We start from the raw sequence: 14716 nt of genomic DNA, 5'->3' as shown, positions 1-14716 counted from the left end.
AAAAATATTCATAGTAAAAAGGGTCTTTCATTGTAAAATGTACAAAGTATACATTGAAAAGAGTTCCCGGGCACTCTTGATTGCTAAATATGCACTTTTTCTGTTAGCTCTAAAGCTAAGAACAAAGGAAATGGGTTCAGCTCATTGCAAGTCTTAGTCATTTCCATAAAAGCACTTAGCCAATTGGGAACAGCCTGAATAGTCTGTCACCCGTTAGCTGAAATGTTCCTATGAAAGTGTAAAAATAATATTACAAGGCACATTTCTGAAAACCACTTATAAAAGGAGTATGTTATTTCTGAATTTATGGAAGACATTAAACTCCTTGACTTCTTAAACTGTTTACTTGTGAAGCTTACTTAACAGATCTGATTGTCATCAGTTGAGAGCAGATGCATGTGCCATGAGCTGGGAGAGAAACGTTGTTATCTGAGCTTGTCAGTGATAAGACACAATATTATCAGGAGAATCAATCAGGAGAACACACTCAAGGTTTCTAAACATGTTTAGTTTGGTCTCCCTCCCCTCTCTGAGGTGTTCTCTTCTGAGAAAGTCTGGTTGTGCAGGTTGGCAAACTTGAACACACTCTGACCTGCTTCTCTTCTTTAATATGTTGACACATAGTTGGTTTGCTGTCAATTTTAACACTGGTAAGGTGAGATTTTTGCCACTTTGTTGTGTGAGGCAAGCACCTGACATTTATACTTTTAAGTGTACATGGTATCTGTTGCTTTCTAAGTACTGTTGCAGTGTTTATCAGTTGTACATTGGGCTGTGGTTTCTTTAAAACAGTGACAGGCAATATTTGTCTTTGTGCCTCATTAACCAGCCCTCATGCCCACATGGAGCATTCCATAGATACAGACTGAAAATTGCACAAAGCAGTGCACTGAGTACTTCCCAAGCAGGTAAAAACAGGCCTTTCTCAATTAACCAGTACATATTTCATTCAAAAAGTATAGTAATTGGAGAAGCAGGTATGCAACATTTTACCTTTTGATATCAGGCAGAGTTCCAATACTGTGACTAAAGTTACAGACAGCACTGAAGCTTTCAGAATATAAGGCCTCTTCTTTTTCAGTTGAGTATTACAGATTGATGCCAGCACTTAAATACGAGAACCACCATTTAGAGTTAGATCTATGAAAATATGTAACTACTGCTTACGTTGTTTTTAAGGTTGACTGTCTAAACATTGGCAATTAAAGGTTATCTGGTTTCTCTTTAGGTACTACTGGTCTCCTCATGGGTAAATCTATATCCAATGATTATATTTTATTTTACCTTTTCATAGAGTAGTTAAAGAAATTTAAAAAACAATCATATTGAAACATATTGGCAGATCCTGGCTTCGATCACAGTCATATTTTTTCTTAGGAATGTTGGAAATCCATACTGTATGGAGAGGGTGATGCCCAGAGAGACATGCTGCTGTATAAAAGCAAATACAGAGAGCTTTTTTTTTTTTTTAAGTTTCACGCAAGGAATCCCAAAAGAACATTTTTATGTATCATAGTGAACCATGAGTATCCAAGAAAGCTTCTTGTAAAAAAAGACAAATAAATTTCATTATTTTTATCTGAATTACAACATCTTTAGGTATAACATCATTTTTCAGCTTCAACACTAAACCAGGTGGTTTATTTCCATTATCTTTTTTCCCCAATATTACCAATGACCAGCTTTGCAATTTTGCAGCTCACTTGGTACCTTATGCCAGGCAGGCAGTGTCTTTCAAGAGGCAGTGGGGGTGTTGTGGTCCCTTATTTGTTTCAGTTCATGTTGTAATGTAGACAATCAAGTTTTGCATTGTACTCTGTGTGCTGTTGGGTTATATGGGTTTTTATTTATATATATTTTTGTGCAGCATTGTGCCAGACACAAACAAAGTGCAAATAAATAATGCAGTTCCAACAGGTGATTTTGAAACTTAAATATGTAACATGAATGTACATAGTTAAATATCAAAGAAGCTTGAAGAAACAAACACTTAGTACAGTATAAAAACAGTGCTGAGAAAAATATTAAAAACACAAGATTTTAACTGAGGAAAAAACACATTAACACCAGTGTAACTTCTTTCTTATCTTCCTTGTTTGTGTTTTGTTTGTAACCCTGGTAGTCAATAATTACGTAACACTAACTTTAGGATCTTTAGTTATGATGGAAGAGCATCTAGAGCCAAGCCATCAGTCCCATTCTGGTTCCTGGTGTTAGTGAGAAGCTTATTCAGATTGCTACATTTAAAACTAAAGCAATGTTGATTAGGAAAGATTTGGTGCTGCTCTTTAAAAAAAATACTAATTGGTTCTAGATTTCTCTTTTTAGAAAAATGTGACCAAGTTGGGTGTTATCTCTGGCTTGCATTAATTGCAAATATATATATATATATATATATATATATATATATATATATATATATATATTTATTTCTGTCATATCTTTTACAAAACATGTACTGGTCCAGGTAGTGTATTCATCAGTCTAATTTTTTGTAATTATTCTCTGATAAATGGTAATGAAACTAATAATTGTTAATTATTCTCTAATAATATCTAATAATTATACCTTTGGACCAGTATATAGACTGATGACAGTTTCCTAATGCAGCATTCTTTCAGATACTAAGTGAGTCACCACCATGTGACATAAACTCTTGCCAGTTTATGCTTTCCATTCATAAGTTGTGCCGGGGACTGCATTAATTTTCACCAGCTTCTTCAGTACTGTGTCCAAACTGCCCTATCTAATCAAGCTGTATATGGGTAAAAGAAAGCAATGACAATATCATCATATTTAGTTTAAAGTAAAAAAATTCAGAAGCAGAAAGTTTTCAAGTTATGCCTGTGTCTTTTACGAGTGTCATTGTGACATGCAAAGAGCATAAATGTAAAACAATATTCATCCATTTTCCCAAACCCACTAAATGCTAAATGTACATGTTTGGCTTCAATCAAATCTTACCAGAACTGGTCACAAAGCAGGGGCCAAGCTTGGAACAGGGCAGATTTACTCATGCACACTAATTCACTCACTCGTTCCAGGCTAATTTAGTGATGCCAGATATCCTAGCTGCCATGTCTTTGGGAGTATCCATAGAAAGACCTCAGTCATAAACAGGGAGAGTATGTTACCTCCACACAAACAGTGACAGCACCAATTTTAAAATTGGTTTCCTGAAGCCAACAAGTAGCACCACTCCATCGTGTGAATGTGCCACTGTATCTGTACATGAGGTAAGCACATTTTTACACCAAAACAAAATATTTCATGGACATGCACATGTATTCATGGACAAACAAAATATTTCATGGACATGTCTGTGACTTTTGTTTTGCAGTGAATCATCTGAACTTATTTTTGGCAGTATATGGTCTGTTAACTTCAATAGACAGACAGACAGACAGACAGACAGACAGACAGACAGACAGACAGACAGATAGATAGATAGATAGATAGATAGATAGATAGATAGATAGATAGATAGATAGATAGATAGATAGATAGATAGATAGATACTTTATTAATCCCAAGGGGAAATTCACATACTCCAGCAGCAGCATACTGATACAAAAAACAATATTAAATTAAGGAGTAATAAAAATGCAGGTAAAAATAGATAATAACTTTGAATAATGTTAACGTTCCCCAAACCCCCCCCCCCCAACTCCCCCCCCCCCAGGGGTGGAATTGAAGAGTCGCATAGTTTGGGGGAGGAACAATCTTCTCAGTCTGTCAGTGGAGCAGGACAGTGACAGCAGTCTGTCGCTGAAGCTGCTCTTCTGTCTGGAGATGACACTGTTTAGTGGATGCAGTGGATTCTCCATAATTGATAGGAGCCTGCTGAGCGCCCGTCGCTCTGCCACAGATATCAAGCTGTCCAGCTCCATGCCAACAATAGAGCCTGCCTTCCTCACCAGTTTGTCCAGGCGTGAGGCGTCCTTCTTCTTAATGCTGCCTCCCCAGCACACCACTGAGTAGAAGAGGGCGTTCGCCACAACCGTCTGATAGAACATCTGCAACATCTTATTGCAAATGTTGAAGGACGCCAGCCTTCTAAGGAAGTATAACCGGCTCTGTCCTTTCTTACACAGAGCATCAGTATTGGCAGTCCAGTTTAATTTATCATCCAGCTGCACTCCCGGGTATTTATAGGTCTGCACCATCTGCACACAGTCACCTCTGATGATCACGGGGTCCATGAGGGGTCTGGGCCTCCTAAAATCCACCACGAGCTCCTTGGTTTTGCTGGTGTTCAGGTGTAGGTGGTTTGAGTCGCACCATTTAACAAAGTTCTTGATTAGGTCCCTATACTCCTCCTCCTGCCCACTCCTGATGCAGCCCACGATAGCAATGTCGTCAGCGAACTTTTGCACGTGGCAGGACTCCGAGTTGTATTGGAAGTCCGATGTATATAGGCTGAACAGGACCGGAGAAAGTACAGTCCCCTGTGGCGTTCCTGTGTTGCTGACCACAATGTCAGACGTGCAGTTCCCGAGACGCACATACTAATGTCTGTCTTTAAGATAGTCCACGATCCATGCCACCAGGTATGAATCTACTCCCATCTCTGTCAGCTTGTCCCTAAGGAGCAGAGGTTGGATTGTGTTGAAGGCGCTAGAGAAGTCTAGAAACATAATTCTTACAGCACCACTGCCTCTGTCCAAGTGGGAGAGGGATCAGTGTAGCATATAGATGATGGCATCCTCCGCTCCCACCTTCTCCTGATATGCGAACTGCAGAGGGTCGAGGGCGTGTTGAACCTGTGGCCTCAGGTGGTGAAGCAGCAGCCTCTCCTTGGTCTTCATCACATGTGACGTCAGAGCCACAGGCCGGAAGTCATTCAGCTCACTGAATATCATTCTCACACAAAACTGAAAGTCTTTCTACAGTTAGTTTCTTTTTAATGCATACTTTTTCTGATCATAGTATCTAGATCAAACATGCATATTTGACTGAAGCTAAAGAGATTCACTTTCTGTCTGGATTCGACAAGCAGATATCCCAGAATATAAAGTATGATTGTGTTCAAACCAATTATTTGTACTTACACTGTTATAATTTAAATGGAGTTCATATCCACCAATCTTTTGATTTTGTAGATCTGGAGTCGGCGTGACTGGAGCCAAACAGACAATGTTTTACGCTGAAGTATCTGATGAGAACTGCGTTGGAGAGGGAGGTGGAGAGCCAAAGGAAGGAGAACTCATTGAAGTGGTGAAGATCCCTTTGCAAGAAGCCATGAACTTTGCTTATGATGAAAGCATCAGCAAAACCATTGGGGTCATCTTCAGCTTCATGTGGTTTCACAGCCACATGGCTCCCAAGTATAAAATCTCCACAAATGTGTAATATTTGCTGAAAGTGAATTTTAGCCTGAAGTGAGCAGTGTTTTGGAAATGATAGACTAGGTATTATTAGTGTTTTATGAAAAAATGTCATTTGTGATCCACATTTTCCCCTGACCAATTCAAGATAGACATAATTGAGCAGATTGCAAGAGATGCTACTGGACTGAAGAACTGGTTGTTTTTATTTCCTGTAAAATTATGAAAAAAACAAATTTGTTCCTCTACATGTAATTGTAAAAACTATTTGTAGCCACCACATTCATCATTAACAGTGAGATGAGAATTCTTTGAGTGAGACCCTGTTAACCCTTCAAAGTGTGTTACATTGGCCAGTTACCTGAAAGCTAAGCAGGCTGCACATGGCATGAGAAAGTCAAAGTGAACTGAAGCATTTGAGCTCTTTGCTGCTTGAGTAGGGTCATTCCAAAAATATCTGTTTCACCATTATTTTATTTTAAACTGCAGTGTTTCCCTAAATGCACTTTCCCATGACCAGAGGTGCATCCAGAGTTTTGTTATTTCTGAGAAACTTTAAAAAAAAATTTTCTCTTGAATTTCAAATCTTCATTTTGGGGGGATGCACTTTTAGTATTCATTAGTAACATTGCTGTGATTGAAAGATTGTAAGGCACTGAAAACTGCATGGTAGTACAGCAGAAGTCCAGGAATTAATAATATGGTTGCATCAATGGGCAGTGAAACCAATTCAGTCAAAAATGTTTTGGTAATGTACATCAGTGGTTTGATTCTCACCAAAGATTCATACTCTATGTACTACAACTTTACAGGATTTCATCATTGCAAACATGTTAAACATAAAATTTAATCTGAATGTAAAGGATCTGAATTGCCAAGCTGCAACTTGCTTGTTCTCATAACACCTTAAACAATGAGAACACATCATTTTAAGGAGACTGACATGTCAGCTAATGTGTGGAGAGCTCTTTATTAAAGCTTGACAATAGTGTTCTCTATCAAAAGTCATTGTGGCATGTTTACATACTTGGTGGTGCTGGTGAAGGACACTCATTGTAAAGACTTGTTTTGATGTTCACATCTTTGCAAGTTTTTCCACTTTCTACTTCAAGATTTTCTTCACTGGTTTTTCTCAAAGGAGCTGTTTTTGCTTTCCCGTGACTGCCACCAAAGAAAAAGGAAAGTTAATTGAAGAAAATGCACATATTTCACCATATTGTTAAAGCAGTGCAGCATACTTCTCAGTTCCGCAGGACAGCTGGGAGTACAGCAGACATGGCTTCTTATTTTTTAATCTGTGCCAAATAAAAGTGTTTTTGATACACTGGATGTTTAGCAGACACTTTTTGAACTGTACGTTGTTCAGCATGGGTTATTTGTTAAATTGGGAAGAAGCCTAAATGCAAAGGATCTGGGGGCCATGAGAGTCAATAAGTTCTGTATTGATTTTTACTGATAAGACAGTGTAGGATTGTGAGCTTAGATTTGCAAATGAGGCAATTAATCAGAACTGTTGCACAGAAATGCTGGAGAGTGTTCGATCTGTAAAGAAAGAAAAACAACAGATTCTTCTCCAAGGCAGGTACTCATATAGTGCAGACAGGATGGGAAGGAGTTAAACAGATGTGAGCTTCTCATAGAAGAAGAGTTTAAGCATATTAATTGATTGCAGCACACACTGCTTCGGTTTACTGATGTCTTAAATAGCATTCTTCTTTTGATGTTCAAAATTAAATGGTCTCTGGTCATTCTGGCTCTATGCGTTTATTGAAACATTGGATTACTTTTTTGTTAGACAGTGTTGTTAATGTAAGAGGGTACACGTCTGAAGCATTTGAATTCTGTTTCTATTTTAATGTTGGGCCTTGAAAAAGATACAGTTGTCCTAGAGTATACTGAATGTATAGACTTGTGAACACAATGGCTTCCAGTTTTAAAAATACTGGAATATTCCACTATATGTTGTAATGGTACATTACATGTCGAAAACATTACCAGTTGACCATCAATTTGCTCTTAACATAGTACTTTAAGCAACATGTATGGGTGCCCCCAGTGCATTGTGGATCTGTAGATGGTTAAATGCATTGAATTCCTTTTTCTTTTGATGCAGAACATTAATAAATGTACTTGACAAAATGTATGCTAAATTTGTGGATTTCATTGATCCTTTCAGACAATTTTGATCCGAATGCTGTTGATTTAATATGATGTTTCCAATTAATGTTACATATGCAGATTCTAAAATGCACTAAATTTAATTTTTACAGTAATGCAACGTACATCAAGAAATAAAGATGACTTCACTGATTAGATTCAGTTTTGCTTACAAAGACATGTTTCAGTGCATGGCTATCAAAGTACTCTGTTTACAGTTACTACATGATGCCAGCATATTGAGTGGTGCATGAATTTTCAAATTTGTAACATTCCATTTTCATTTTGATAAAATTTGTTCATAAAAACCTTCAGATGACAGTGCATGCCAGTTTCTAATTGTGCTCTGGCTGATTGAACCCATACAATGCTATATTGATAACATTGCATGTTGGCTGCAAGCAATGCATATAAACTAGATTTCAATAAGCTTCTGATGCCAGATATTTATAAAATTAATACTGTGCCTTTGCATTCTGGACATTTTTTTTAATTTCATAGGATTGCACTTTACTTTTGATGCAGAGAGTTTGTAAAGATGAGATGATACCTGATCATGCTGTGTTTGGACATGCTCAAGTCCTCAGCCTGCCATTATGATGTTAATGCTGAGTATGGACAGAGGTAAGACGTTCCTCGTGCATACTAGAGTTAGAGATGTGTTAAGACTTTGCACTATTTTTATGTGGAGCTTCATCAAATTTAAACTACAGTTGTGCTTGAAAGTTTGTGAACCCTTTAGAATTTTCTATATTTCTGCATAAATATGACCTAAAACATCATCAGATTTTCACTCACGTCCTAAAATTAGATAAAGAGAAACCAGTTAAACAAATGAGACAAAAATATCATACTCGGTCATTTATTTATTAAGGAAAATGATCGAATATTACATATTTGTGAGTGGCAAAAGTATGTGAACCTTTGCTTTCAGTATCTGGTGTGACCCCCCTTTGCAGCAATAACTGCAACTAAATGTTTCCGGTAACTGTTGATCAGTCCTGCACACCGGCTTGGAGGAATTTTAGCCCATTCCTCCGTTCAGAACAGCTTCAACTCTGCGATGTTGGTGGGTTTCCTCACATTAACTGCTCGCTTCAGGTCCTTCCACAACATTTCAATTGGATTAAGGTCAGGACTTTGACTTGGCCATTCCAAAACATTAACTTTATTCTTCTTTAACCATTCTTTGGTAGAGCGACTTGTGAGCTTAGGGTCGTTGTCTTGCTGCATGACCCACCTTCTGTTCAGATTTAGTTCATGGACAGATGTCCTGACATTTTCCTTTAGAATTCTCTGATATAATTCAGAATTCATTGTTCCATCAATGAAGCCAAGCCGTCCTGGCCCAGATGCAGCAAAACAGGCCCAAACCATGATACTACCACCACCATGTTTCACATATGGGATAAGGTTCTTATGCTGGAATGCAGTGTTTTCCTTTCTCCAAACATAACACTTTTCATTTAAACCAAAAAGTTCTATTTTGGTCTCATCCATCCACAAAACATTCTTCCAATAGTCTTCTGATTTGTCCACGTGATCTTTAGCAAACTGCAGACGAGCAGCAATGTTTTTTTGGAGAGCAGTGGCTTTCTCCTTGCAACCCTGCAATGCACACCATTGTTGTTCAGTGTTCTCCTGATGGTGGACTCATGAAAATGAACATTAGCCAATGTGAGAGAGGCCTTCAGTTGGTTAGAAGTTACCCTGGGGTCCTTTGTGACTTCGCTGACTATTACACGCCTTGCTCTTGGAGTGATCTTTGTTGGTCAACCACTCCTGGGGAGGGTAACAATGGTCTTGAATTTCCTCCATTTGTACACAATCTGTCTGACTGTGGATTGGTGGAGTCCAGACTCTTTAGAGATGGTTTTGTAACCTTTTCCAGCCTGATGAGCATCAACAACTCTTTTTCTGAGGTCCTCAGAAATCTCCTTTGTTCGTGCCGTGATACACTATCACAAACATGTGTTGTGAAGAGCAGACTTTGATAGATCCCTGTTCTTTAAATAACACAGGGTTCCCACTCACACCTGATTGTCATCCCATTGATTGAAAACACCGGACTCGAATTTCACCTTCAAACTAACTGCTAATCCTAGAGGTTCACATACTTTTGCCACTCACAAATATGTAATATTTGATCATTTTCTTTAATAAATAAATGACCAAGTATAATATTTTTGTCTCATTTGTTTAACTGGTTTCTCTTTATCTACTTTTAGGACGTGAGTGAAAATCTGATGATGTTTTAGGTCATATTTATGCAGAAATATAGAAAATTCTAAAGGGTTCACAAACTTTCAAGCACAACTGTAATTGCCCAGCAGATAAGGCTTTGAAGTGTATTTTTCATTACTACTACTTGTTAAACATTACATCGATAACCGTACATCCTGTGCCAGCGTATGCAGGAATTGCATAGGCTCAACCAGTCACTCTTGAAAAAGACCAGATGAAGACACATTTTATTGTATTTTTAACTGGCTATAAGTTAAGTGGTTGTGACTTTCATTAAAAGTTCTTATATTTTTTGTAAGATTGTTTGATGTGCACTGTATTGGAGTAAGAAAGGCAATTTGCTCACATTGGTATTTATGTTTATTGGAATCACTGTAGATGTGATTTAAATCAGAAGTTATATTGAGTAAAGTGGCATTTATTTGTACTGGGATTTTTGCTTTGTTTTGCTTTATCCTTCTTAGCATTTTTGTAATTTATTTCTACATATCAATATAATTTGTCTTGTTAAAAACAAACTGAAATTGGGCAGAGTTGTATAAGTTATTGCTGCATGTGATCTTTAATTCGATAATACACATATAAATAAAGAATTATTCCCTTCAGTTTATCCAGGTGTCATTCCATCAATACACTTTTCTGAACCTGTTCTCGGTTATAGGAACACAAGGAACTGAGTACTGGCCGAGCAGTATTGGGTTCAAAACAGGAGCCAATCTTTCATGAGATTAAGTTTAAATGGAACCTCAATAAGTGGACTCTATGACTACAGACGGTACTTCTTCATAAGGAGAAAATGTTTCGGGGAGTCCCCATAGAAATACCTCCTAACAGCAGTAAACATGAATGAAATCAAACCTTTGGAGATAAGTTCAACCATGCATCCATTCAGTTTCCATTCTCCAAATGAACTCTGACACAACAGGGTGAACCCTAACCCGAAAGTCACACAGCAGCTGGGAAAGGTATCATCTGTATGCAAACAAAGGGCCAATTTGTCAGCTGTCGTTCATGACACAAAGATAAAGCTGCTGACAATAACAAAAACATGAGATTGAAGAGTTTGTTTGTAAGAAGAGCACTGTGTATGGATTTCCAAAAACTCTTCACTATTGTGATACCTGAAATGAAAAAGTAAAATATTCTCCATCTTAGCACCTTCTTCTCTAAAATCTGATTTTCCAAAAATATATACTGTACAGATATGAACCTATTTTGAAGGAAGGCATATTTCTTTTTTATGTTATGCATGCATATGGTTGAAGAAAAAAAACTGCATTTGGTTTGTGACAGATCTGCTTGGCGTCTGCCACATGATTTCCAGGAAGATTAAAATGAACAAAAAAGCATGGAGAAACATTTCACACAGGTTAATTGCTTGGCCTTGTGGTCAGTCAGTGAAGCATCACCTAAGGTAATTAACTCATTGTTTAACTTGTCTAATCAGTTATCATTCCGGATTTATATATATACACGCTTGCCAGATTACTTTCATTTTACCCTGTCAAGCATCACTAAAAACTGGTTTCCTTTTGGTATTCATTTCAAGTAGTCGGGTGTTTTCAAAGACATTTGAATTCTTAGCTCTCATTCATTTATGCTGTAGGTTAAGTTATTTAAAGTTAGTTGTCTATCAGTCCAATGCCAAAATTATATTTTACCGTGTCTATAATAACTGACTATAATAACTATTCACCCTCTTGGAAGTTTTCACATCTTGCTATTATACAATATTGGGTCACAACAGATTTAATTTGGCTTTTTTTTAACACTGATCAACAGAAAAGGACTCTTTAATGTCAAAGTGAAAAAATCTAATGGTCTAAATTACTTCAAAATATAAAACACATAATAATTCATCATTTAAGTTTTCAACCCTTTCAAGTCAGTATTTAGTAGCTGCACCTTTGGCAGCCTTAGGTCTGTGTACAAGTCTCTCTCTATCATCATTAAACATCTAGACTCTGCCATTTTCTCCCATTCTTCTTTGTAAAATTTCCCAAGCTCTGTCAGTTTATATGGTCATCATGAGTGAACAGCCTTTCTCATGTCCAGCCACAAATTCTCAAAGGTATTCAGATCTTGACTCTCACTCAGACACTTCCAAGACATTAACAATATAGTTTCAAAGCTATTTCTATGTAGATTTAGCTTTATGCTTGGTATTGTAGTCTCGCTGGAAACCAGGGGCTTCATGTGTAATGCCTTGTGTAGACTTCACACTAAAACATGCTATACGGACAAAACTAGATATGTGCATGCACACAAAATAATTAAGATGCATAAAACTGTCTATAAGCAAAGTTCTACACACTTTCCCTTTATAAATGTCAATCAACATGAATTTTAACACACATACATGAGCCAACAGCCCCACCCTGTCTCCTCCCAGAGTTTCACTTATTTGAATATAATATAATAGGTGAATAATATAAATAGCCCCTTCCGTTCAGTGTTTTGTTAAAAGACAATGGCAAAAGCACATGTTAAAAAGAAGAACTTAAGCAAATGCAAAGTAGAGGTCCTGCTCATTGAAGTGGAGGCAAGGAGAAATTTACTATTTGGTGACTTAAGCAGTGGTATAAGCAACTCCCATACAGTTGACATGGCACAACTCAGTGATGACTGAGAAATACTCGATCAGTCAGCCAGTTCATGTTGGAAAGCTCCTGTGGCTAAAAACTCGAGAGTGGTCAGAACTTGCAAAGGAGCAGGTACAGCACAATTCCTCAGATTCTGCCTTTGTAACACCGGCCCCAGTTCAGCACACAGCTCCAAGAGGATAGTTCTTAGATATCTAAATCGACTTAGAAGCCACTCATCATTATGGTACAAGAAATCAGTATGATTTCTAAATATGCTGTCTCTTCTAATTCTTCCATTTGCAATGTCTTCTAACAACACTAAAGCAGCCATGGTAGTTGGAATAGTTTGTTCATTCCATCCACCATTATATTGTTACAGATTGATTATAATCAAGTGCTTTAAATTTGTAAATGATATGCAATTAATTTTGGTGTATTTGATAAAAGCCTCGTCATGGATGCAAATATAAAAGAGAAAAGAAAACCACACAGAAACAGTAGTGCTGCCCGTTTGCAACACCAAGCAGAAACGTGCGTCCACATGGTCTGAGGCTGTCGTGAAAACGTACGTGGCCTTACACCAAGTTTAGTTTTTGTACATCTTGACGTAAGCATGGAAGCGGGCGTATGCAATATTTTTGTGCATACGCACCATTTGTACATGAGGCCCCAGATCTTTTCCCAAGATGCAGGTTTCTTGCAGATGGCATCAGGTTTTCATCCAGGATTTCCATCTGCATTCCTTTTTTATCTCTACGTTCACAGTCCTTCCTGGGCCTGCTGCAGAGAAGCATCCCAAAAGCATGATACTGCCAGCCCCATACATCACGGTTGGTATGTTTGTTCTTGATAATGTGCAGTGTAACATGGCATTTAGACTGATATACAAAAAGCTCAATTTTACTCTCATCAGTCCATAAAACCTTCTTTTCCAGCTTACTTCAGAATCTCCAATGTGCCTTCTAGTTAATGCTAGCTGATGTGTTTTGTGTTTTTTTACCACTCTCCCATATAGCTGTGACTGGTGAAACACCCAGTTGTTATCTGCACAATCTATCCAATTTCAGCCACTATAGCTTGTAATGCCTTCAGAGTTGTTTCTTGGTGGTCTCCTTCACTGGTTTTCTTTCCTGTTCATTCAGTTATGGTGGTTAGCCTGTTTTAGGCAGATTTCCAGCTGCACCACACTATTTCTTGATGCTTGATTTAATTATATATTCAGTGACTTGGATCTTTCCTTGTGATGATCCATTGGCTTTTCACATAGTTACTTGGGGTTTTCTGATGTCTTCATTGTGTAGGTTAGGCCATCATGCTGACCAACCACAAGGTATCCCTTCCATATTCAGATGCATTTATATTATAATCAGCTGAAACCCCGGAAAGGTGGTCTCTGGTCGGTTAATTCTGGGACTTCTAAAACCATTGACTGCACCATTGATGATTTGGGGTTGTCATATTATAGGGGGTAAACTTATGTGATTATTTTGTTTTTATATTTGTAATTTAATCTATATCATTTTGCAGAGATCTGTTTTTACTTTGACATTAGTCTTTTTCTGTTGATCAGTGTCAAAAAAGCCAATTTAATCCACTGTGGTTCAGTGTTGTACAGTGGAACCTTGGTTCACGAACGTCTCAGTACACGTACAAATCGGTTTACGACCAAAAAGTTCGCCAAACTTTTGCTTCGGTTCATGAACGCACACTCGGTGTACGAACAAGCCAGTTTCCCTTTCGGTTTGTACATGTTCAGTCTCTCCCTGTGCATTTCCTGTGCAGCGAGCGAGAGAGCACGACACACACACACACATACACACACACACACAGGCAGCGCAAGAGAGAGAGCCGCGCACACACACAGGCAGCGCCAGGGAGAGAGCCGCGCACACACAGGCAGCGCCAGAGAGAGGGCTGGACTCATAAGGTAGAGAAGGCAGTTAAAGAATGTACTTTGTTTTCACTTCTGTTTACAGCGATCACTTCGTAGCATGCATTGTTGCAATGTTACTTTTCTTGGTGGTTTATTAAATTATGGATTTTTTCAAATGTTCATTTTTTAACCTGTGCTTAAAATTCATTAAAAAAAAGTGTTTTTAGCCAGCGGTCGGTAGCGCTATAGCACGAACTATTGCAGTGTTAGTTTTCTCTGTTGTTCAAGGTTTTCTCAGTGTTATTCAATGTTTTTACATTTAGTTTACTATTACGCTGTGCATTCCATGGTTTAATTAACTATATTTGTGCTTAAAAACTTAAAATATATATATTTACATACAGTTCGTATGGTCTGGAACGGATTAATTGTATTTACATACAATCCTATGGGGGAAATTGCTTCGTTTCACGACCAAATCGGTTTACGACCAGAGTTTTGGAACGAATTATGGTTAGGACCCGAGGTTC

The 14716-nt window shown here is 37.9% G+C and overlaps 1 protein-coding gene across 2 annotated transcripts in view; it reads left to right on the top strand.

Annotated features, from left to right (window-relative positions):
* Positions 1–10882, top strand: part of nudt14 (nudix (nucleoside diphosphate linked moiety X)-type motif 14) — a 130875-nt gene extending 119993 nt beyond the window's left edge. Inside the window, exons 5-6 of one of the 2 annotated variants that reach the window (XR_003718599.2) lie at positions 5103–8108; positions 10390–10882. Coding sequence is in view for 1 of the 2 variants with exons in the window: in XM_028821500.2 (XP_028677333.1) it covers positions 5103–5352 (250 nt within the window). In the remaining variant the exon portion in view is untranslated. Of the gene's footprint in view, positions 1–5102; positions 8238–10389 lie in introns of those variants that run through there. The other variant, XM_028821500.2, reaches the window with a different exon arrangement.
* Positions 10883–14716: the final 3834 nt, after the last annotated feature.

This window comes from Erpetoichthys calabaricus, chromosome 16 (assembly GCF_900747795.2).
Source record: "Erpetoichthys calabaricus chromosome 16, fErpCal1.3, whole genome shotgun sequence".
NCBI classification, from domain to species: Eukaryota; Metazoa; Chordata; class Cladistia; order Polypteriformes; family Polypteridae; genus Erpetoichthys; species Erpetoichthys calabaricus.
The sequence above is the reverse complement of the archived record's forward strand: the minus strand, read 5'-3'. Positions and strand labels throughout refer to the sequence as shown.